General features: G+C 36.3%; 1 protein-coding gene across 9 annotated transcripts in view; it reads right to left on the bottom strand.

Annotated features, from left to right (window-relative positions):
- The window catches only part of dock3 (dedicator of cytokinesis 3), a 226,945-nt gene that overhangs the window by 73,222 nt on the left and 127,502 nt on the right, over positions 1 to 26,221 (bottom strand). For all 9 annotated transcript variants that reach the window (XR_007932311.1, XM_051910294.1, XM_051910298.1 and 6 more), the window contains 4 exons: positions 20,298 to 20,446; positions 16,343 to 16,427; positions 11,776 to 11,817; positions 10,331 to 10,482 (listed from right to left, as the gene is read on the bottom strand). Coding sequence is in view for 8 of the 9 variants with exons in the window: in XM_051910294.1 (XP_051766254.1) it covers positions 10,331 to 10,482; positions 11,776 to 11,817; positions 16,343 to 16,427; positions 20,298 to 20,446 (428 nt within the window). In the remaining variant the exon portion in view is untranslated. The remainder of the gene's footprint in view (positions 1 to 10,330; positions 10,483 to 11,775; positions 11,818 to 16,342; positions 16,428 to 20,297; positions 20,447 to 26,221) is intronic.

Genomic DNA, 26,221 nt, shown 5'->3' with positions numbered 1-26,221 from the left:
ATTCAGTTAATAAGATGTTATATAACATTTCATTTTATTATTTTTATTATAAAATATTTTATTTTTTGTTCGTTTTATTTTTAATATCTCATTATATTTTATTATATTCCTTTTAAACAACAACAACAACAACTTTATAATCATTATTTGTTGTTGTTTTTAATAATAATAATAATAATAATAATAATAATAATAATAACAACAACGTTATATTTTATTATTATTTTATATTTACTTTTTTTTGTCTTTCCTATAAGCTGCAACACAAACATTGTAAAATATCTGCAGCGCTGATATGTATGAAACTGCTATAGCTCCCAAATAAAACTCCCCCCACAGACAGGATTCTAGCCGGCACTGCAGATGCTTACAGTGTTATTGGAGTGTGTGAGCGTCCATGAATATGTCTGTCATGATGCGCATGTGTGACTGGAGAAACAGGTGGCAGACGGATTGAAAAAGAGAACCTTCAAACAGACAGAGGGACAGAAAAAGTGTGAAACTATTCAGGGACAGACATTGTGCCTCTTTAAAGTCAATGTCAAATTCTCTCCTGTTACAGAATAAATTGCTTTGCAAATGCTGTTTTACAAAACTTCAATCATCTGGAAAGTTCTTGCAACTAAAAAACAAAAAAAACAAACAAACAAACAGTTGCGTACAGTACGTTTCTCTTTTCAGACTTGACCAGGCATGATATAATTTTGGACCAAACTTGTGGCCCACTCCAGGGTCAGACAGCTTTTGAGAGGGAGGCAGAGGCACCATTAGCAGCCTGTCAAAACTGTGAGGAGTGGGTGGAGAGAGAGAGAGAGAGAGAGAGAGAGAGAGAGAGAGACAGCTCTGTAGGTGTGTTGTGTGAAGAATCATTTGGCCAGCTTTCCTCGACTGTTGCCATTTATATAACGTGATGCATTTTGCTGTATTTTTTCAAGATTTTAAACCTCTATGGAGTTAGTGAAATATATAATATATATGTGATATTATTAATCATTTCAGTAATTACAGGGATGAGTTAGCACTAGCAATTAAAACATCATGCCACAGTCCTTAAAGAACCATTTATTCAGATAAAAGGAAAAAAAAAAAGAAAAAAAGAAAGAAAAAAAAAAACAGACTGGACACTGAAAAATTCTTCATTTTCATCAGTATCTTATTTTTTCAGTAAAAAAAAAAATCTAAATGTCCTTAAAACAAGAGAAGCCGAAGTTCCATAGTTCAGAGAAAAAAGTCTGAATTGTGAGATACAATATATTGCCAAAAGTATTGGGGCCCCCCTCCAAATCATTGAATTCAGGTGTTCCAATAACTTCCATGGCCACAGGTGTATAAAATTAAGCACCTAGGCATGCAGACTGCTTTTACAAACATTTATGAAAGAATGGGTCGCTCTCAGGAGCTCAGTGAATTCAAGCGTGGTACCGTGATAGGTTGCCACTTGTGCAATAAGTCCATTCGTGAAATTTCCTCACTACTAAATATTCCACAGTCAACTGTTAGTGGTATCATAACAATTGGGAACAAGTGGAAGCAATTGGGAACAACAGCAACTCAGCCACGAAGTGGTAGGCCACGTAAAATCACAGAGCGGGGTCAACGCATGCTGAGGCGCACAGTCCGCAGAAGTCACCAACTTTCTGCAGAGTCAATAGCTACAGACCTCCAAACTTCGTGTGGCCTTCAGATTAGCTCAAGAACAGTGCGTAGAGAGCTTTATGGAATGGGTTTCCATGGCCGAGCAGCTGCATCCAAGCCTTACATCACCAAGTGCAATGCAAAGCGTCGGATGCAGTGGTGTAAAGCACACTGCAACTGGACTCTAGAGCAGTGGAGACGTGTTCTCTGGAGTAACGAATCACGCTTCTCTGTCTGGCAATCCAATGGACAAGTCTGGGTTTGGTGGTTGCCAGAAGAATGGTACTTGCCTGACTGCATTGTGCCAAGTGTAAAGTTTGGTAGAGGGGGGATTATGGTGTGGGTTTTTTTTTTCAGGGGTTGGGCTTGGCCCCTTAGTTCCAGTGAAAGGAACTCTTAATGCTTCAGCATACCAAGACATTTTGGACAATTTCATGCTCCCAACTTTGTGGGAACAGTTTGGGGATGGCCCCTTCCTGTTCCAACATGACTGCACAATAGTGCACAAAGCAAGGTCCATAAAGACATGGATGAGCGAGTTTGGCGTGGAGGAACTTGATTGGCCTGCACAGAGTCCTGACCTCAACTGAATAGAACACCTTTGGGATGAATTAGAGCGGAGACTGCGAGCCAGGCCTTCTCGCCAACATCAGTGCCTGACCTCACAAATGCGCTTCTAAAAGAATGGTCAAAAATTCCCATAAACACACTCCTAAACCTTGTGGAAAGCCTTCCCAGAAGAGTTGAGGCTGTTATAGCTGCAAAGGGTGGCCAACCCCATATTAAACCCTACAGATTAAGAATGAGATGTCATTAGGGCTGGGCGATACAGCTAAAAAAATTATCACGATATAATGTTTCATATTGATCGGTATCGATAATTATTGAAAAAAATTTAGTAGAAAAAAATGTTTGAATTTAACCAATGCATTTTTAAGGCAAACAACTAATAATTTTTAAACAAAGCTAAATAAAATGTAAACAAATCTTTCTTATATTTTATATAAAGATTAAATAAATAAGTGTTAAAACAAACTAAATTGAGAATTTTTTTTTTTTTTTTTTTTTTTTACAATTCTGAATGTCAACTAAACGAAATAACGTAATTTACTAGAGGTTCTGACAAAATATTAATTGCTGCAGTCTTTTTTAAAAATTTAAATATATTTGAATTAATTATTTAAAAAAAAATCTGTTTGGATGTATGATTCAATGACACGCCCATAAATACTCTTGTTTCATTACTGGATGAATCAAGTGTATTTGAAAGAATCTGTTGAATGAAGATTCAACGGCTAATACATTTTTTAACAGTCACTTGTCGCCACCTGGTGGTGAAACAATGTAATCGATTAATGCGTCATTTTCAGCACGTTCAAGTTTCTTTAAAAAGCTGATTTGCTCTATTTTGATCGATAACATAGACATTAGTATTTATATCTGAACTATAAACTTTTATCTCAGTACTTCTGTGATAATTTGAATATTTGTAGCACAGAAATAAAGATACTGTGTGGTTGAAAACACTGTTTGTGCAGCTGTTTATACTGACATGACAACTGCTCTCTCAAGACGAACTTTGAAGTAGATCAATTGTAAGACGTAAGGAAACCATGAAACTGCCTTAGACGAGCTGATATGTCCTTTTTTATTCACAATCTCCTCGTCACCGGCAGGTACAGCACTTATTTTCATGTGTTTGTGTTTTCTGATCTCACGTGGCGATTGCGCATCTGAACTCCACAGCAACTTGTGTGTCACTCATAGCGCGTCTGTTTGTGATCCAGGGATGGAGCGAGCTTAAGAGTTGTTCATGCAACCGAACTTCATGTCTGTTTACATTTTAATGCATTTAAGTGAAAATATATCGAGAGTTATATCGAACATTTTTTCTATCGCTATCAATTAAGATGTACCGTCGATAAATATCGATACCGTTTTACTGCCCAGGCCTAGATGTCATTAAAGTTCATGTGCACGTTAAGGCAGGCGTCCCAAAACTTTTGGCAATATAGTGTATAAACTCACAATTGTGAGAAATAAAGTCAGAATTGCGAGATACAAACTCGCAATAGCGAGAAAAGTCAGAATTGCAAGATATAAAGTCGCAAATGCAATAAATAAAGTAAGAATTGTGAGATATAAACTCGAAATTGTGAGAAATAAAGTCAGAATTGTGAGATATATTCTCACAATAGCGAGAAAAGTCAGAATTGCGAGATATAAACTCGCTATAGTTAGAAAAGTCAGAATTGCGAGATATAAACTCGCTATAGTTAGAAAAGTCAGAATTGCGAGATATAAACTTGCTATAGTGAGAAAAGTCAGAATTGCGAGATATGAATTCGCAAATGCGAGAAATAAAGTAAGAATTGTGAGATATAAACTCGAAATTGTGAGAAAAGTCAGAATTGCGAGATATAAACTCGCAATAGTGAGAAAAGTCAGAATTGCGAGATAGAAACTCGCAATTAAAAGAAATAGTCAGAATTGCGAGATATAAACTCGTAATAGCGAGAAAAGTTAGAATTGCAAGATATAAACTCGCAATTGCGAGAAATAAAGTCAGAATTGCAAGATATAAACTCACAATTGCGAGAGAAGTAAGAATTGTGAGAAATAAAGTCAGAATTGCGAGATATAAACTCACAATAGCGAGAAAAGTAAGAATTGTGAGATAAGGTGCAATTACCTTTTTTAATTTTTTATTTAGTTGCAGAAACAAGCTTCCATAATTTTTGATATATTTACAGCATAAAGAACAGAACATTTATTCTGATATGAATGATCGAACAAACTATTTTTTGACATTTAGCATAAGGAACAGAATAAGGAGAATGAACTGTAAATGTATTATGAGTGATGTTTCGACTTATTAAAGTTTTGAAGTTAGAAATTTTTCAAGTGTTTTTTTTTTTTTTTTCTAATATCACAATAAAACATCTTGTCTCAAGAATATGCATAATGCAGGAAATGTTTACAAAATTGGTTGATTTTGTCTGTTGGAAGCATAAGATTATTATTGAGTGATTAACACATTTCATTAATTAAACATTAATTATATATATATATATATATATATATATATTAACAATTAACTGCAAAAAAAAAGTCCTCTTGAAATAAGCAAATCATAATTTGATATAGAAAAAAGTCCTGAATGAGCAAAACTGAATAAGAAATTGAATGGGACAAGGTTAAATTGTTTTAAAAATGTAATTGAAATTGAAATTACATTTGTATGAAAACATTTTTAACATTTTTTATTTGGATAACAAGAAGACAAGATGTGCATCCGCAAAGTAAATAGAGTCCATTTTGATTTTACGTAGATTTTAAGATGAAATAGAAATGGTCAAAACTAACCATGTTTAACCTCAAAAAGCACTGTGGGTTTTGTTAGAGATATATGCATTCCGTCATAAAGAACTGCAGTGAGAAAGAATGATGAAAAACAAAGCTTAACTCGCTCAAAAAATGCTGTCTAGACTTGGCCAAAACCTCTCAGAGGGAATATAGAATGAGAATGTTCGAAATAAAATGTGAGAGGTAGAGAAATGGCTCTGTCTCCATGGTGAGCCTCATCAGCATGGGGTCTCTCGTGAGAACAGTCTCCCTCAGGACGAACACGAGCAACGTTCTAGCGCTTTCTGCAGATCAAGGCTTTGAAATCACGCAAATACAGTCATGCTAACCCATGATGTTTTGAGGGATGATGACGCAGCATGACTCCTTCAGGTAAGCCTAGAGTGAAACCAAAAAATGGTAGGGATGAGTAATACTGTGGGCGGTTTAAGGGGGTCTGACCATCCTAATTAATGTTGTTGTTGTTGTTTCTTTCAGCATTCAAAAGAATAAAAGAGTAAAGCATGACCTTATTGAACTGCTACTTCAAACAGAAACATTTAAGGGATCGTTTCTTAGTGGCCTACAAACGCTTCTCTAATTTAATTAATGAGGTGTATGAATTACTTTTTAAACACTCCCATTGGAGAAATTGTTCAGTGGCCTTATTTCTATTAAGATTAACACAACGAACTGCGGATGAAAAACAAAACAAGCGTCCATTATATAATAGAATACTATATATATCTTCATCCTTGAGTCTCAGTTGAGTTTATTATAGTCACTGAAACTGGACTTCCCTCAAGGGTGTTTCTAGCTCAAGAACTGGAAATCAATTCCTCTTCCTGTTTCTGACAAGCATTTTCTCTTCTTTTTTTTTGCCAACTTATATCAAGTTCCTTAAGTTCTGCTCGACTGTCAGAAAAGTTAAAGCAGCCCTTGCCTCAAAAAGCTGCATGACTTACAATTTGTAAACACAAAAGCAACCCAGGCTCATTGGAAAAATGGGCCTGTGCGGACATTTCTGCAAAATGATGTAACATCGTTTCTTGCACATTTCATGACACTTTCAAAGTGAAATGTCCAGTGAGTGCTGCTAAAAGTGTTTTTGGTTTTATCCAAAAGAGAACATGAATCTGGTAAGGTTTTATGTTGGCTGTTGTACAGAAATAAAATGTCCAGTGAGTGGCCCTAAAAGGTTAATGCACTATCATGTTTAAAGATAACATACCACCAACACTAAACCCTAAACTAGGGCTGTCACAATATCAGATTTTTTCCGCTACATGATTATCGTGGCCAAAAGAATTCACGATAAAGATATATCACGATATGTATAGAAATCTTAAAAAAAAATAAAAAAAAATAATGCTATCAATCAAATCCAGCAATTACAAACAATTTAACAATTGCACTTAATAGCATACCAGTTTGAAAAAACTTCCTTCTGTGAACGGCTGTGGCTGTGTCGATTAGCATTGCATTATTAATATACTTGGCTTGAAGAACACAGATAAACCATATACTGTCGCAATGGTGTGTTAATTCTCTTTATGTTTAATCTGCCAAAATGTCTCTATCTGCGTTTTATTCAGCTACAGTGATCGCTGGATGTCTTTGTCCATATTTGTAAAAAAAATATGGACGTAGTGTCCGTGACGTCACCCGTAGATTTCTGAAGAGCATTTTTGAAGCGAAAATGAGGCCGCTGCCATCTTAGCTGCGCGTCACCGCACGTCACTCCCGGATAACTGAAAATGAGCAAAGAGGCGGGACGTGGTTGGAGCTGAGGTGACTGGTTGCTGAAACCACGCCCGCCTAGCGCGACGTGATCATGTTAGCAGGCAAAGGAGCTATATATCTATCTATCTATAATATTAATAAAGATAAGTTATATCATTAGAAAGTTCTAAAGGTTTACTATCTACGGTGTCTTTTTTACGATATAGATGCTCCAGCAACAGTAATATTGTAATTTGTGTCAGGTGTGAAAATGACAACAGGCAAAATCATAAAGGGACTTCATACCTTTGTAATGAAATAGCGATCGCGAGATGAATACAATCGGTCGCACTTGGGTAAAATGTCCATGAGCATCCATTGAAAAACAAACAACAGCACTTTTTGTCCACAAAAGCATTAAATCCATGAAATATTGATACATTGTCCATTGTTTGCATCACATTTCTTCTGAATGATCTGCTCTCCATCATCGTTCTTCAAGAAATTATGCAATCTGAGCAGTTTATGTTGTAAAACTGTATATGATCGTATACATTAGACTCTTACAAACAAATGATCCCACGTACAAAGTATAATTTTTCAAAATAGTGCAGCAGTTTTAGTTATAATATCCAAGCAGTGCTGTCTGAGTTTTATATCCTCCCCTCATTGTCATTGTAGTAAATCTCACGAAAATTTAGCCAATGCCAAGACGATCCAACATGTGTGCATATGTACACAGACGTACATCTGTTTTGAGTCTCGACCATTAACGTAGCAAGCCATATTATTTTATAATTGTATAAAATAATCCAGAAAAAAGCACAAACACGGCAGAGATGCCAAATTCAGCAGCTGGAATTAGCTGAGGTAAAGTGACAGCTCACAGACAGCAGTGCAATCCACCTGTCACTCAAGTGACCACGCCCTTAATTATGCAGAACTTTAAGGCTTAATATAATTTAAACGGATGAGTTATAAAAAAATTCACCCCCCTCAGAGTTGTCATGAAGGGCAAAGTTAGCAGTATAGACCAAAACCACAATTTGAACCAGACTGTAAACATGTTTTTTTTCCTCTGTAAAGCTGGCCATTTTAACATGGGGCTTAATGAGATTTTGCTCTCTCCCTAGCGGCCAGTCGATAAATTGCAGTTTAAGTCACTTCCGTATTGGCTTCGAGAGAAACTGGGGGAGGTTGCCGCTTGGTCCATATTAGGGATTTCCTGGTTACTCATGAGTTTCACTTGTGGACTTTCTGCACGAGAGCGCCCTCCGGTGTCAGGTATGAATGAAACATTACATAAGAGAGTTTAATGTTCCATAATGCTCACATTACCCTATTTTGGGTTAAAATAGAAAAAAATACTGCTCTTTAAAAATATTTGAAGTGAACATATTAAAATCTATATGTTTTTATCAGATTGTGCACACTTTTGGACTAAAAAAGCCCAGAGGGATGTAAATATAATAAAACACGAAAATGTGTCAGCAGTTAACAGGTTAATGTAGCATTTCCTGTTTCAGGACTAGCAAAATAATTGCAACTTACTCTCTGTACAGTGGCCAAATCTGCAAGATAACGGAGGCGGAGGTGGGAGAACAGGTTGGTGCTTTTGCGCTCACTGTTGATCGGCAAGTCCTACAGACTGGGGTGATTAACAAGTCATTTTCGCACAATCCAAAAACTTCCACACTGTTAAGCGAACTTTCTTGGAGTGCGTATAGAGTGTCTGTCATATCCGACGACATGCTTTTACAAGACAGTAGTCTTAACACACACACCCAAAAAAGAGCATTCATCCATCATAAAAGTAATCTATACGGTTCTAGCGGGTTAATAAAGGCCTTCTGAAGTGAAGTGATGGGTTTTTGTAAGAAAAATATCCATATTTAAAACTTTATTAACTATAATAACTAACTTTCGGCAGACGGCTGTACACATCGATTTACAGCGAAAGAGTAACCTCTGACGCAACATTGGCCTCTCATGGTTCAAACAAATAGGGCTGGGCAACAAACTCAAGCTCCTCTTCTCTTATATCGAAATCCTCTGACAATCTATTTAAAAATCTTGTTTTAGACTTCTAATTCATGACCAGTGTTTTGTTTTGCTCTATCCTCTGCACTTCCGCGTTCTTCAATACGTCACGTGTCGGATTAGGGGTTACACTTTTTCTGTGTAAATCGATGCATACGGCCGTCTGCCGGAAGCTAGTTATTATAGTTAATAAATTTTTAAATATGGACATCGCTTAAAACCCATCGCTTCCCTTCAGAAGGCCTTTATTAACCCCCTGGAGGCATATGGATTATTTATGATGGATGGATGCACTTTTTTAGGCTTCAAAATCTCACGCCCCCTTCACTACCATTATAAAGATGAGAAGAGTGAGAATATTATTTAATATAACTCCTATTGTGTTCATCTGAAAGAAGATAGTCATATACACAGAGGATGGCTTAAGGGCAAGTAAATCATGGGATAATTTTAATTTTTGGGTGAACTACCCCTTTAAGGTGCAATACCAAAACCTACTGTACGTTGGGATGACAACCAGATACTAGCTCTGGATTATTTACAAGTCATATTATCATATGTGTACAATTAATTTTAAATATTACGGTTATCGGCAATACCGGTATATTGCGGCACCCCTAATTAACACAATAATAATATTTCATTTATTAAATATCACAATTATCGTCAATACCAGTATATCGCTACACCCCTACCCTAAACATACCCGATAGTGTTAACAAAAGCAAACGTGAGATAAAAATACATTTGCTGAGGCAACCATGCCATTTTTGCTTGCTTCTACAAGTCTTTGAGCTCTTTTATCATGACTCGCATTTTACGGTTTCCATACTCAAGTTCAGTGCTGTACCAGTTGAGCTACCAAGCAAGTTTACTACATCAGAAAAGGCATACATAGAGCTGGTTATGTGATGCAAACATAAAAATGTATTAGTTTATAAATCAGTCACTATAGTAAATGTGTTTTAATGTTATAAAGTAGTAAGGAACAAAAAAAGTCTTTATTAATCTATAATCAAAAAAAAAAAAAAAAAGTTGTTTTATTGCCACCAGATTTCATTTCAGCTGGAAACTGCAGTGAATTGTATGTATAGGTATGTTTTTGGAGATAGAGGCACATTTTTGTAGAGGCCTATGAAAATCTTGTAGTCTTAAAATATGACTCTAAAACAGTGTGATATTCTGCTAATAAGTTTAGTTTGGACAGAGAGAGTTAGTTAGGACGTCCTCTACCCTGAAAATGCTACGACTTGAGATGTCTTCAAGCATAGCTGAAGCAAAAAGATCTTTAACATGAATACTTCATCAAGGTCTCTTGTCCTTATCTCATCTTTCTGCAGTTTCACAGTGTGCCATTTTAAACGAGTCTCTGAACACGTAGGCGGTATTTGCGCAAGCTTTCATTTCTTAGACCTTGATGCTTTAAAAATGATGGCTTACTTTATTGCTTATGGAACCTCTTGTGCTATTTTTTGCTGTTCCTTTTGAATAATTACAGATGAAAGCCTCTTAATTGTAAAAAGTTTAAGTGGTGGAAGAATGCAATCATTGATTGCAAAAGCAAACATGTAAATTACATATTTCCTACCTAATTTGCTTGCCCTCTCTCAGGTCATACAGAGAGAAGAAGATGTCTGTGTCCTCGCCGATGGTGTTGTACGTGAAGCTCTTTAGGTTGACGAAGAGATGGTGCGGCACAGGCATTCGACACGAATCCCCGTGTCTTTGTCTTCCACCATCCTGAAGGAACAATACAAGTGAACAACAGCTTTACATTTTGTCATGATGTTTGTTATAGTATATGTTAAAGTGTTATGTTGTTAGATGTTATGTTGTATGTTATGTTATGTTATGTTATAATGCATGCTATGGTATATTGTCCCATGTTATGTTACATGCTATGTTACATCGTTACATGTTATGTTACATCATGCTACTGTATATCGTCAAAGACTATAGAATAACACAAGATGCGTCACTTATATCGTTTTGAATGGGAGAAAGTGCAATGCGCAATATGGAGGAATAAGTCCCGCCTTCTAAATAAGAGCCAATCGTCGATTGGTAAATTCATTGCATCACTGTAGCGGCCGTTAGAAGCTCCGGTTCCTACAGAAACAGTCAGACGCGCTGCGCATTAGCTTGGTCCAGCCTGAAAAATACAGTTTTTTGTCATAATTCGAGTGTTCAGAAATAAAATTTATGAGACAGTTGTTGTCAGATTTCATTGGTGATTTCAAATATGAAATTGAATCGAAATTTTGGCAAACAGCTTTGGAGAATATGATGTTTCCCCATTCAAAGAGATAGGAGCTGAACTTGCATGCATGAGGCAATTCAAAGATGGCCGCCGAGTGAAATGACTTGTCTTAAAGGGACTTTGATATCGTTGTTATCTTATATTGTTAAATGTTGTTATATAGTTATATGTTGTGTTATGCTATTATGTCATTGTGTTGCCACAACATAACATGTTACAATATAACATAACATATAACAATATACCACAGCATGACATCACAACATGTAATGATATACCACAACATGGTATTACACAACACTGCATAACATATAAATGTATAACATGTAAATCCAATCAGATATGCACAAAAACCAGATTTGGACTGACAGTCTGAATGAGGCTTAAGACACTTCTCGCATTTTAAATATGTATTCAAAGATATAATATAAGGATGCAATATAATATAATGTAATTAAATATAATAATTTATAAATTTCAAAAAAATATTGAGCCACAGAAGCATCTAAATTGAACAAAAATAAAAACATGCATATTTATTAGTGCTTGCAAACTTTTGGCCTGTTTTACTGACCTATATTTGAACTAGTGCTTTATACATTTACAACTGTAAAAGGTCTTTAGCATGACCAAAACAAGGTGTTTAGCTCAACTAAACATTTCATGTCACATTTTAGCCCATGGTGAAGCATGACCTACAAAAAGTTCTGCACATGTAAACGACTAAGCATTTCTGACAAGCCCTCAGATGGTGCCAAGGATGACAAATATACCTGGGATGTGCTTTGCTGGACGCTGTGCCTGCTGGATAGGTGCTGTCACCCGAGAGAAAGAGAGAAAAAGAGAAAAACAACTTAAATCCAGCCAATGTGTACAGTATATACTATGCAAAGCATGCTGACTGCAGTTTGACATATTGGCTGCACGTGCATAACAGGAACTGACATCCTTAAAACATAAAAATTGTCTATTATAATGATTGTGATTGAAACTGAAACATAATGTGCACTGTATATAATATATACTATACACTTTCTTGCCATGAAACCTCTTAAATAATCGCCAAACATAAAACAATATCCCATTAAAATGATTCTTTAGGGGTTGCAGAGTGCTTTGAGATTGAAGTATGAAAGGGAACAAAATGTCGTGTTTGATCTGCAATTGAGTAAATAAGACACTTGCTTAAGGGTTTAAATATTTTCCCACAAGACTGTATAGACGTACAAGAGCAATATCTAAATCTAGATTAATCATATTCACAGAGGCATCATCAGCACAAACCCAAGCAGAAAACACATGCTCATAATCACATGGTGAAACGCACACATACACATATCTTGCCCGGGAGCCTGGGTGACTTATGAGTCTGTATTTCTTAGCTTGCATCTTTCTCTCCAGTGCTTTTGACTGCGTTTAGAATAAATTACCCAGCATTCAACACAAACCCCCCACTGGTGAATGCACTGTGGGAATGGAAGCATGCAAAACATGCTAGTGTAAGGATATAAAATAGATTGCACCTTCCTGTTAAAAAGACAAAGTACTATGCTGTTCTGGGTGGTCTGATGGGTGCCGTGGTTGCTAGGGTACTTTGGTTGCCAAGATATTGCTAGGTGGTAGTCTAGTGTTCTGGATGGTTGCTAGTGCATTGCTAGGTGTTATTCATGTGTTCCGAGTGGTTGCTAGGGTATTGCTACTGATGCTTTCGTTAGTAAACACCACTAATAATTACCTTCTCAATAAGAACCAGCAAAAGAAATCATCAAAGCTGCATGCACTTTATCTCAAGATAAAAAGTAAGACTTGATATAGTGCTTGGCAACAAGGGATTGAAGTAGAGCTTCATTTGCAAACCCAGTAGAGGATTTCAGGCCGAAATGAGAAATGTCTGAAAACAAATATCTTTCCTTCTGTTCTCACTTTCACCATCAGGGAGGCTAAACGCATGCCTGGCGGGACTCATTAATCTAAAACAGCGCCTTGCGGCACTGTGAACATGGCAGATTTTACAGCCATGTTACAACACGTTTCTGTGAGACTTTAGTCCCTGACTAACTTATATCAATATATTGTCCTTTTCTGAAATAAAAACTGTGTTAATCATTAAATAGACTATATCCATGCATACTGTACATTACTACAGGTACAGGATGCCTGGCTCAAGGGTACAACAAGGCTGACATCTCATAGGGCACATATATAGTAGCAAGTACTGCTGTATGGGACTTGCTACTGCCAATACATGCATGACATGCTGCTTTGAGCAAGTAAGACATGCTGCTGTACAATATAGCATACATGAATTACCCATAGCAGATCTATACAGGTGGAGCTGGGGAAGGCGGAGAGTTTCTGAAAGCGGGCTGCAACTGCTACAGCAAAAGCTGACCAAGTATTTGATATCTAGAGGTCCAAGGCAGAACTTTATATTTTCTATGTATCTACCTATCTATCTATACAGTGTGTATATATATATATATATATATATATATATAATCTAATTGTGATTTACTTGTGATTAATTTAATTAATCGCAAGTAAATCACATTTGGCTGAAAAATTACCCCCAAAAGATAATTTAAAGTCATCATTGTGTTAAAAGAGAAAAGCATAGACATTACAAAAAGTAATTTACAAAAAAAAAAATATATATATATATGCCATATAAGTGCCATCTGAAATTTTCTTCTAAAATGAGCATTTTTATCAAGCTTGTATGTTTAGGTTCAGTAATTTCACTTTAATGGCAATTAATAGGTAATTTTCATTGACATTAAAGTGAAATAACTGAACATAAACATATGAGCTTGATAAAAATGCTCATTTTAGAAGAATGAAAATTTCAGATGGCACTTAGAGGCTTTTGCATCTGAAGTCTTCATATGTATATATATATATATATATATATATATATATATATTTATGTATGTATGATTCAACAGAACTTATTACACAAAGTTTTAGGCTTCAACGGCCGTGAGGGTGAGTAAATTATGACAGAATTTTCATTTTTGGGTGAACTATACTTTTAATGTTTTTTTTTTTTTTTAATAATATGGAAATATGATTTTTTTTATGAAATGACACTCTAAATAAGAAACTAAAACTGGCAGTAGGGTACGTTAATAATTTTAACGCATTATTTTTTTCCCATAACTAATTAAGTTAACACGTTAAATCGACAGCCCTAATGCATACACACACACACATACATACATAAATAAATAAAAAAATAAAGTAAAAATAATTAAAATAAAAAATAATTAATAAAATAAAAATTAAATAAATAAAAATAAAATTAAAAATAAATTTGTGATGCAAAATTTACCTTGAATTTTTATAAAGCATTTACAAATCACTACATATTTGCCAGTTTGTGCTTAATGAAGTTTACATTTATTTATATTTATGTAATAATGAATTGATAATTTATTGACATATTTTTTATTCAATTTAATTCAATAAATCTTGGGAATGTGGAGATCATGGAAACTTGATGTTTCCTATGAAGAATTATTCTCTTATTGTATCATAAAAATGAGAAAGGGTCCTCTTATGATTGTAAAACTGTACAATTCAAATAGAGACAGTCATTCTGTGTCATTACAGCACCATAGATAAAAAAAGAAACTTTAAAGGCCTTAAAGGTATACTTAATTTTCTCTGTTCCACTTCATTTTGCCTACTGTCATGTCCGCAGAACCTGATTTCACCAAGTGTAACATGTTCCTAGATCAACATCTCCATTGATCCTGGAACAACACTCCAATAAACCAGTCAGATTTGAGGGACAAATTTACAGGTTATGTCAAGTTTAGGCTTAAAACCAGGGTTTTGTGGATGCGCACCATCCGTGTGGACACAGAAATAAGGCTGCACATGGATGGTGTGAGCGGACCCTCCCGATGATAAAAATTACATCACGTGGACAGAGCCCAGATTGTTGCGGACCACACACAGCCGAAGTATACTTTGGGCTTAAGACTTTTTTTTTCTTGAAAGTGTTATTGCAACATCCAAAAAATAATGGAAAGAATATTGAAAGTAAACAGAAAATGAATAGACATAGTAAATTGTGTGAACAGTGCACGTGTAATTCAGAAAGAGAAAAGCTCGGCTCTTTGATTTAATCTATCTTTTGCTCCCCTGGAGACAATTCAGCATCAACTTCTAAGAAAACTAAAGGTCTTCAGTCTCTGCAGCTTCAGTGCTCTCTGTTGCCCGAGGGCAAGTAAAAGTCTTCTCACATCTATGTCTCTATGTTCTCCTCAGAAGCTCGTTTCTTTCTTCTCTTTCTTTATTTTTGGTATTTGTGTGAAACTCCTCCGCCTCCCACATCTCAAGCTATACAAATCTCTCTGTGACCTCAACATTTGGCTAGTGCACTTAAAAATCAAGTCGAGATTCTTGCTTTTCCTCTGAATTTATCCCAGAAAGTTAGCTAATCCTCTTAGTCAGGCACTTGGAATAGTTCTCCCTTCTCTTGACTAGTTCTTCCAACCTCGTTCAGTCTTTCTCCAAGTTTATAACTTCAGAGGTTGGAGGAAAAATGCAACAGACAGATTATTATCATGTTGCCAATATAAAATTAAACAACACCATGCATATCAAATTATTTAAATGTGCCTTTTTAAGTTTCATAAAGTCTGAAAAAATATTTAACATAAGCAAAAGAATATTTTAATAGCATCTGTGATTTAAACTTAGTAGCAAAAATACTGATGAAAGCGTAATATATATATATATATATATATATATATATATATATAGTAAATTATATAGTAAATTTTTATTTCCAATATTGTTTCTTATTAAACGCCAAAGTCTAACTGTTCCATAAAGCTGAAAATGCGCTATCAGGATTACTGGATAATAGAATATGCAAATGATTCATTCTGATGAGCCGTCTTGGGAATTTGCCCTCTAATGGAGTGTTTAAAAACATTTCTGCTTTCTAACTGTTCAGTTCATTCTACAGGTGCGAACTTGGCAACATCTGCACATTATGCCTACATTATGCACATATGCAAAACAGTTACAGGAATACATTAAAACATTAATTCCTGCACTCGTCTATACAGATGACTCACATATTAACTCACAACTTGCAGTAATTCAAAGCAACAAAAACACTCAAAACAGAGACATACAAACCACAACAGTCTTTAAAAAAAAAAAAAGGAACCAAGAAATCATTCATTTTACATCATAAACACTGCAAAAGCTTCTACTAAATGTTGTTCTAAGGCCCAACAGAAGGATGTTGGAGTGATTTACTGCTTCAGGGATGAAAATGCACACATCGGATACACATTTGAATGCAGTCAGTGTACTTACCATTTTGTAGAGATCTGAAACGCTGATCTGGTCCGCATCGACCATTTCAAACTCCTTCCTTGGTACCAGATCTAAGCCTAAGTGTCTGTTGAACACAGGAAAACAACAGGACAGAGATTAACTAGATTACTTGAGACTGAAATACTTAGAATGGATAATATTGTGGATAATAAAAGAACAGAAAATCTGTCAACCTGTTGTGGCTGGCATTAGGCCATACAGTATATTTTTTTATCCATCAGTCGCTACATTGCTATACTCTAATATCTAACGCAGTGGTGTGATGGCCACTAGATTGGAAAACATGACAAGAACGTTTCTAGACCGGTTTTACACACTACTTTCCAGACAACTCTGGTTTATCCCCATAGAGCTGTTAATATTGGGAGGATCATATGGTTCAGATGCACAGAAAGCTGCTAGCGCTAACGCTATGTGCAGCTGTCATATTGTAGATCTATAGAAACAGGTGTTGCCCTCATAACCCAACTAAAGTGATGGCATGCCATACTGTATCTTAATATAACATAAGCATTGCTCCTCCCAGACGTAAATAAAACCCCATCAACACCCTGAGCAGCCTAAATCACAAACTAGCATCAAGTAAGTGGGTTAGCAGCTAAACACATGAAATGTTAAAGCTGAAAAGTCACATCAAAGTTTGTTGAAATACACATTCTTATTACTAAACTATATTTGTTTACATTTGTTTGGATGTTCTAGGTGTTTGGTATTGGTCAAACAGAAGAAAATAAAGCTAGTAATGATGATGCTAAAATAACTAGCCACACTTAGCCCCCCGTTTCACAGATGAGGCTTAAGATATTCCCAGACTAAAATGCATGTTTGAGCTGTTTTAACTGAAAGCAACTTGCTCTGACATATCTTAAAATATGTCAGTACCATTGTTTTGTCTCAAGAGGCACACCAGTAATGTTTTTTTTTTTTTTTTTCGTTTTTTTTTTCTAGTGTATGTTTATAAAAGCTATATAATTGTCCTAATTGAACTAAGTTCTAATCCTGGCTTAGCCTAAGCCCTGTCTGTGAAACCGGGCCTTAGTGTTCTGCATGTCTGACAGCTCATTGATAGGTGTTTGGATGGTTGCTGGGGCATTGCTAGGTGGCTTGATTTTATTTTGTTCTGGTTGTAGTGCTCTAAATCAAAGCATTAGCATTAGCATCACTCAATGCCCCTGCCTAGCCAGGGGTATAAATTTGTATCTTTTTCTGAATATCTCAATACAAATTAGCTCTCCAGAGAGACATCTTGCATCATTGGCTTGTATCAGAGCATAAACAAATCTATTTTTTGATGACTTTGTATAAACAGACAGTAATAAACTTATTATGTGACAATTAGGTGTTCCTAGCAATTACAAGCTTGATATACTCCACAACTGCAGCCTGAATGCCTCTTAATTTGCTACGTCAAGACGTTGCTCAGTATATAAATGTCTTATTACTGAGGCTGAATTAACTCTCTTGCAGTCCTACACAAAATACTTTAACATAATATTATAATACATAATAGTAACAGTGACACTTGCCAAAAAATACAAGATAACTTCAAGAGAAAATTGATAACCTAAGAAAGGTATAATGAAAAACATTATTAGATTGTTTGAAAAACACTTGAGATGCTCTTCAACTCATGCTTCAAGTATTTATAGAACACATCGGTAAGTGCTCGCATCTCAAATCCATTTTATCCCCTTTACTCAATTATCTCTTAGTTTGCTGATCTGAAAACCTGGCAGTGATATACTGCTGAAAGCCCAGAACCACAAAGTGCCTCATAACAGAAGTGAATCTTCAGGTGACCTTGAAGAAGAGGGATGAGTGGTCAACATGACCCTGACACAGATGCTGATACACTACAATTCTTGGAACATCTGGCCTCTAAAAGATTGTCGGTTTGGATTACTCGGCTTTCATTCATCGCTATAAGAGGTGAACCCCATGACTCTTGTCTTGGAGGTCTGGTAAGATTGTAAGCTGCTTCTACGATGTAGATAATTGCTGAAAAAACAACATCTTTTATTCTGAAATTACTGTATTGGATTGACTTTTACTTAAAACAGCATCAAATATGAAGATCACAAAGAATTACATTTTTACTTTAATAATAAAACAGTGAAAACCATATGCTACTCGTTAAAAGTTTGGAATAATTATGATTTTTAATGTGTTTGAAAGAAGTCTAATAACAGTTAAACTAGTGGTTAAAGATTGTAACTGAAAATAACAAACCAATCCATTAAATAAAATTGACAGTATATTTTATAGTAAATTTTATATGGTTTAAAAATATATATACATTAAAGATGCTGTATGATTTTTTTTTTTTTTTTTTTTTGACTGTTCTAAAGCATAAAAATACCATAATATGCACATATTTAGGAAACATGCTCATTTCTATGGGCAAAAAAAGCTACAGGCAGTTATTCTACTTATAAATGTGCGTTCCATGTCGGAATGTCTGTTTTTGTTTTGGTCTCTGGGGTTCCGCAGCCACAGCCAATTTACCCAATAGTATTCAGACACCCCAGGTTGCCAGTTGGTGGAAAAAAAAGCTTATTGCAGCCATGGAAGCCAGCAAACGAACTGGGTTAGAGATGGCAGATTCTATCCGACCTAAAAAGCCTCGGCATACATATAAAAATTTCTATGAACGGGGATATTAAAACACGGATAAATCAGCTCATCAACTTACGGTATGTAAGTCTCCTCGTCTTCCATTGTCAAATACGCTCGCTCCTGTTGTGTGTCCTCAATCTGGCAACCTGTGTGAGCATCGAGTCTGAGGAGGAGGGGGCGGGGGAAACAACTCTCTCCAATATTTTGAAATTGGACTGCAGTACCTATTTCAACCTCTAGCTGTCAATATTACATACTGCAACTTTATTTATTTTTCGCAAGTGTTTTTATATGGCACCTTATTTTTTTATTATTATTATTTCATCTTTTTTTCATTAGTAGCTGACTGAAACTTCAATTTGCAGTATCAGCAAATGGATATTGGACATAGAACTTTTGAAAATCTCTGAAAAAGATGAAATAATGATGCAAGAACTGTAAATACTGACACTCAAAACTCAAAAGCTGTGAAGAATTGCACAGCTGTGTAGGTTAGAAATGGGGGCGGTATCTGAAGGACAAACACGACCGCCTTTCATTGCAGTAAAAAGTCAATTTAGAAAAAAAAAAAAAATCTCAATCTCATGTTGTGTTGGTTCATTTGTCCTCGGTGTTTGCATTTGAAATCTCAATGTAATTCACATTAACCAGGCAGTGAATAACAAATGTTACTGTTATCCTCATGTCTTCGCTGAGTTGGGCCAAGTCAGGGTGACAAAAAAGCCACAGCAATCCATCTCTAACGTTTTAACTCTGTTGACTCCACGCACAGGAGGCCTTGGCCTCTAACACATTAAAAGTGCTGGCAAATCTCCATGACACACAAGAGTTTATTTAGACACTCCTCAATTGAGTGAAGCATGCCAGGACTGGACATTAATATCAACAAATTATTTGGAAGCAGAACAAATGCATGACAATCTCATAGACTTGTTTAATAGGATGTACAGTATTTCGAAAGATCAATTGACACATTTTGTCTGACACATAAGAGACTGTTTTTTCCCACAAGATTTAGACCCATGTGGAAGTTAGCATAAAGGCTAACATTGCTAACAACACTTTAAAGGCATCTTTGCTGGTTCTTCTGCAAGAGTTAGAGCAATGGTGGAAGTTAGCATGATAGCTAACATTGCTAACAACACCTTAAAGGCATCTTTGCCGATTTATACACAAGATTTAGACCTATGGAAGTTAGCAATATGACTAGCATTGCTAATAACACCTTTAAGGCATCTTGCTGGTTCTTCCTTATGATTAAGACAAGGTTTTTCATTTGTGCAGGGCATTTTCTTGGAGGTAAAAGAGAGTAACTCACTCATTGCCCCAGTCCAGTCGTACAGTGATGTGGCGTTTGACTTCACGGACTTGATCCTGGGTCAGGTGGCCTGAAAGCAGTTGTCGCCTCAAATCAATCAACTCGTTCATCACGTGACGGAGCTTGTAAAAGAGGTCAACTTTATGCTTCTGTGGGGAGAAAAAAAAAAAAATATATGAACAAGAAAGGTAAATATTTATTTCATCCATCCACTAAAATTGTACTAGACAAATGTACAGTAGTTGCATGTTATACATACCATAGTGTCAGTAAATGATCATTCAGTAAGTACATATTGTGCACATTGTGATTCAAACTTACTGATGTTTAGATAAAAATATATTTTAATACTTGAAATTCACTGGTTCTTCAACTGCACCATATTCATCTACCATGGCATTTTTACGGTACTTCAAGGTACTCCAAAGAATGCCATGGTATGGCATTCCAATGGCATCAGACGCTCACGGGGTAACACGCTGATCCAACAAAACCAGATGAACGTGTCAATTAGTCTGCTGACGCAGTGTGAATTAGCCTGTAAGGGACAGTCACACTAACAGCATTCACATTTGTACATAATTCTTTCAACACTGCTCAACATTGTTTTTGTGTCACCGAAATAAAACAATTCAGGTCGCCTTGCTACAAATCACTATCAGTGAGAATGGTGTTAGGCTGCCTTCAAATGATGTTGGAATTTCAGTACTGTAGATAATCAAAGACAAAGATAGTCAAAGAAGTGGAACAACCACCGAGCATCATCTAAGCACATGTCCCAAACCGCAAGGCTTCCCCTCCAAGTGATGGTTGATAATGACTCCCTCATCTGCCCTCAGGGAAACATGCAGCAAACAGATCTGTGCGTCTGTCATACCGACATGCTGTGCCGGCTGTGCGTGCGGTCTCCAGTGTCCTCCATCACTGAAACATCTCAGGACTTGAGTTTGACGTGCTCTTGGAAACAAAGAAGGTTTGTCTGGAGTTTTCACAAGAATGTGCCCCTGGATACCCACATGTACAGAGCATGAAGTATCTGTCGGTATTTCATTCCACAGTGTGTTGTTGGTGAAATCAGATGGGATTTGGACACTCTCATGAAAAAGCCACATCCATCAAATTCCGTTATACTCACTTGGACTTCTGTACTGGAAGTATTCTTTTTCCCTGACTGCTCTTGGCTCTAGAGACTGATAGCTTCCCCCTACTCATGGTGGCATCAATAATTACTCCTCAATGATGCAAGCAGAACAGCATGATTCATATCCTGCTAGTCTCAATGGTAAGTTTCTTGGACAAGATTCTCAATGACCAGCTGCAGATCACAAGTCCAATTCCTGTTAGGATGTCGCTTAGTGCCAGTTTGGGGCTCCTCTAGCTGGTGGAACAGCAGTTTTCTGACCTTGGTGGGGAAACTAGCATCCCATGCTAGCTAGACAAGTATGGATTCCTACACTGGTCCAAACTGGATTATGCTGGTTAGTGCTGGTCTAGCTGGTGGACCTAGCTGGTGGACTTACATAGTGCTGAAGTTAGTTGGGCTAGTTAAGTACTCTCTAAGGATGTTTGGAATGGTTGATTATTCATCTAGTCACCTAATAATCATCTAGTCTGCTAGTGAAGTTCTGTGGGTATACATTTTAGAAACCTAACAACACTCTCCAAGATGCTGCATCTCTAAATTCAACTACAGCTATCAAAACATCACTTTTGCCTTCAACAATAAATTTCAAGACAATTGCTGTCAAGTTAAATGTCTCAAGATGCTTGTATTATATTGCTGCCATTATCTTTTGATAACTCTTTACTGTTTTGTAACTATTCTAACAACTTTTCACTAGCAGTTCACTGTGGAAAAATTCAGACTAGCAAAATAGCATTGCATTGCCCTACACTCGTCTCAGCGACCCAAACACATGTTGACCAATCATGTTGACTGATATCAAACTGAACAATCCAATCAGATATAATATACTCAACTAATCTGCTGCCCATGCACTCATTTCAGTACCAGCTAAAACTTGATCAGACTTCTGACTGTATCTCAATGATAGGACTTAATCTGATCAATGAGATTTGGGCAATTCCATTTGCTCTGATCTGTTGTATGAAATGAATGAAAGATGTACATATGTATCCCAAATTCTCTGGGCCTCTACAAAGGATTTCATACATGAGATCTAGTTTAAAAAGACATGATGTTTCTAGCTTTTCTCCATGGCTGCCGTGTAAGGTATTTTGGGATCTTGGCACAAGTAGATTTTAGAACACAGTGTGGGGTCATCCACCCTCCAGTGCTCTTGCTCTCTCTCCTTCCACAAACATGCCAATCCATTTACCCAATGAAAAACAGATTTATCAGCCTCTGCGGTATAATGTGATTATGATTGTTTTAAGTTGGCTGTCGAGAGACCTGTATCAATCCTTGAGCTTTAACTGAAATAAAAGCTCAGATTGACAGCCTCCCCCACACCCCAACAGCAAGAACCTCGCCGCCTCTGCGTTTTGTGAAAGATGGATTGAATCCAGTTCAATCCATCAGGATTCTCTACCACTTAAGGGGTCCCTAGTCAACGAATGACATTGATATTTCAATAGGGTATTCAGAACAGAGACTTCAAATGTCAACAAAGATTTTGTGTTTGGAAAAGACATCTCATGACTGCTGAATCTGTTTTAGCAGTGAATCTCTAGTAGTTATCCACAGATAATGCATCTGAGACTGCTTAATGGTAAAACCAATAAGCGTCAAAGTTATTGGGAAAAAAGTAAGCGTTTGGGTGCCTACAAACTAGAATTTACCCTGCAAGAATGATGTGAATTTACTGACTTTAATTGGGACTTTAATTGCATCACAAGTTCCTTTAAGGAAAAACTGCAAGGGTTTGCAAAAGGGAAAGTGGTTGTGATCAAAAGTTAAAAAGATTCTACCTATTGCTTTTCAATTGTTCTCTGAAGTAGACATTCATTGACCAATGAGAACTTCAGGAAGTCGGAACAGTTGTGCTTTAAGAAAATCCTTTCCAGACTTCTATTATAATCTTGAGCATTGTTGTACATCAAACATGTCTTTTTTTTTCTTTTTTTTTTTTTGAGTGTACAAGAGATGTGAATTTTTTGGACATGAGACCATGGTCAGTAGCGGTTGGTTAATACATTAGCTAATGTTAACAAAAAGAAAACTTATTTACAAAGCACCATTTACACTGTGGAAAAAAATAAAGTGTGACAACAACATGCTAAAATAAATAATTGGCTTTATACTGTTACTGTACTGAAGCCAGAGCCAATTTTAAACATTTTTTTTTTTGTCTCAAATACCATTCCAAATAATATATAACTTACTTAATAAAGTAATAATATTGAATAATACTAATACTACTAATAAAATAAATATTTAAAATATTAATCTAATATTATTGGTAGCACTTTATTTTACAGTCCTGTTCATCATGTACATACTATGTACTTATTATAGTAATTGCAATAACTGGGTAATAAATAGGTTCTAACCCTGAACCTAACCCTAAACCTAACCTTAACCCTTGTAGTTACCTTATATTACCCAGTACTTTCTAAGGTAAGTACACTGTAAGTACATGTAAGTACACGTACTGTAAAATAAAGTGCAACCATATTATTTTTAGTGCTTTAATGCCATCACACCATGATTTTTGGACTTTCTCCATGGTATTCTTCAAAGTACTATGTAAATACCTTGGTATATAAATATAGCAATCATTCAGTACCGTTACTTTTTGTAATGGGAAGATTTAGCTGAAGAGCTCAGATGGAGACACACATGCAAAGCACCATTTGTGGACTGTGCTTTAGGGAATACAGCTGAAGAACAGTTTGCAGTTTGTGAGTGTGTGGGAAGAGGAGCCACTGAGCACTGAGCAGTGTGAAGAACATGTATTTATCACACTTTCCACAACTGCATGACTCACAGGCTTTAAATACAGAGACTGAATTGAGCTACAGTACAAGGTGTCAGAAACACATTATACCATGTCCAGCTCTCAGCCAATGCATCGACATCTCGTAGAAAAATAGTCTTAAGAAATCATATTAAATGAATGCTTCACTCTTGTGCATGATCAAGCATTTTGATTATTAAAACTAAACTTTAGCCACTCAAGGATATGCAGAATGGCAGGTGCAACACGGTCAGGAACAGCACACTGTTCGGCAAACTTCGCTCCATGTCCTACTCTTATCGTTTAGTCGTATACCACCTGGAATAACAGTAGGCCTATATTCTTTTTCTGGTCCATAGGAATAATAAAATCCATATTATTTCATAATGACTAAGCAGATCAAGTTGACAAACACTAAACAGGAGTCAGTGACATGCCAATACGCGTTGTAACGGCCACCTAATGTTACATTCTGTTTATGACATGAATGTTGATTAAAGATGACGACCTGTTGCATGATTGTTATTGTGCGTATGCACGATGTTCTTGTGTTCAGATTAAGGAAAGAGCTTGCATGGAAGACAGAGAGATGGCCGCTCTATCACTGACTGTTATACAACAGTATCTTGTCTATTCCCTTTTGTTTTGTTTGCAGTGTTTTGTTTTGTTTTGTTTTGTTTTGTTTATCAGAGTGTTGATTCTATATAAGCACACTTATACTACGGGGCTGTTGAATGCTTGAAACTGATTGGTTGACGAACGTTCTAAGGTGTGCAATTATTTTCAGGGAAACGCACTGCTAAAGTAGTCCCAGGCAGGTCTTGACCGCATTACAGTTCCATATCACTTCGCCAAATGATTTCAGTTATTTCAAAGATCCTTACAGCCTACAACCGCAAAAGAACCAAAACACACAACGACACTGACCAAGCAAATAAATATAGTAAACAATAGGATAAAAACGACAAATTATTTCCATGTTTTTTTGCAACAAAATTACGTTTTTATTATGTGCGGAAAGCACATACTCTCTTTCTCCCACTCTCTCGCTCATTCAAACGCACTCACACAGAAACGTGTTGTCATCGTTGCTCTGATGATTTTTTCAGTGAAATAGTTTAACAACTTAAAAGCTACATGACATTTATCACTAGCGAGGTAATAACACCGCTGTTCTTGGAGCAGATAAAGTTACAGTTTTGCTATTAGCAGAAGCGCTGCTACCGAAAACTATTGAGAGACACACAGATTTATGTAATTCACATATGCTTAATCTCTCTCTCTCTAATAACTGCCTTAATAACTGTATTATTCTGCTATCAAGGCTCAAGCCTCCGTCACCAGCTCTAAAATGATGTTTTGGAATTAGCAACGGAGGCTTGGGATTAGATCCGTAAGAAATTAATCCTACACACAAGAGCATTTTAAGGACAAAAACCTGACAAATGTCTTGAAATAGATCATCTGTTCACGCTGACAACATGTTTTGAGGTGTGGAAACCGTAGTATAAGTGGAATAATTGACGACAGGCCATTGAATTATTGAAAAATAACGCACACCCGAGGTGTAACGGCCACGACCTCGGGTGTGCATTATTTTTCTAATAATTCAACAGCTTGTCGTCAATTATTCCTTACATATTCAACATAAGACCAGCCATGCACTCTATATACTGCTCTCACCTCCCACTGAAGTCAAGGAGAGCAACGAACCTTCAAATAGCATCAAAGCATTTCTCATTAAAGCCCTGTTTGTTTAGCTGGTTTAATGACCCATTATGACCATTAGCTCTCAGGGGAAAACAAAACTATCAAGTTCATCTTAGTTCTCTGACTTTTGGCTTTTAGTTTACAAAACATCGGGTGAATACAATGAGCGCTTTTGAGGAAGAACCAATAACAAGATCGAAGTTTATCAGGTGGCATTTAACCATTGCTAAATACTCAGAGTTACTATTTAACAGCTGAATAAGCAACAAAACATAACACATGCTTGGAGTAATG

Source organism: Ctenopharyngodon idella, chromosome 10 (assembly GCF_019924925.1).
Source record: "Ctenopharyngodon idella isolate HZGC_01 chromosome 10, HZGC01, whole genome shotgun sequence".
Taxonomy (NCBI): domain Eukaryota; kingdom Metazoa; phylum Chordata; class Actinopteri; order Cypriniformes; family Xenocyprididae; genus Ctenopharyngodon; species Ctenopharyngodon idella.
Note: the sequence above shows the minus strand (reverse complement) of the source record. Positions and strands in the feature narration are given on the sequence as shown.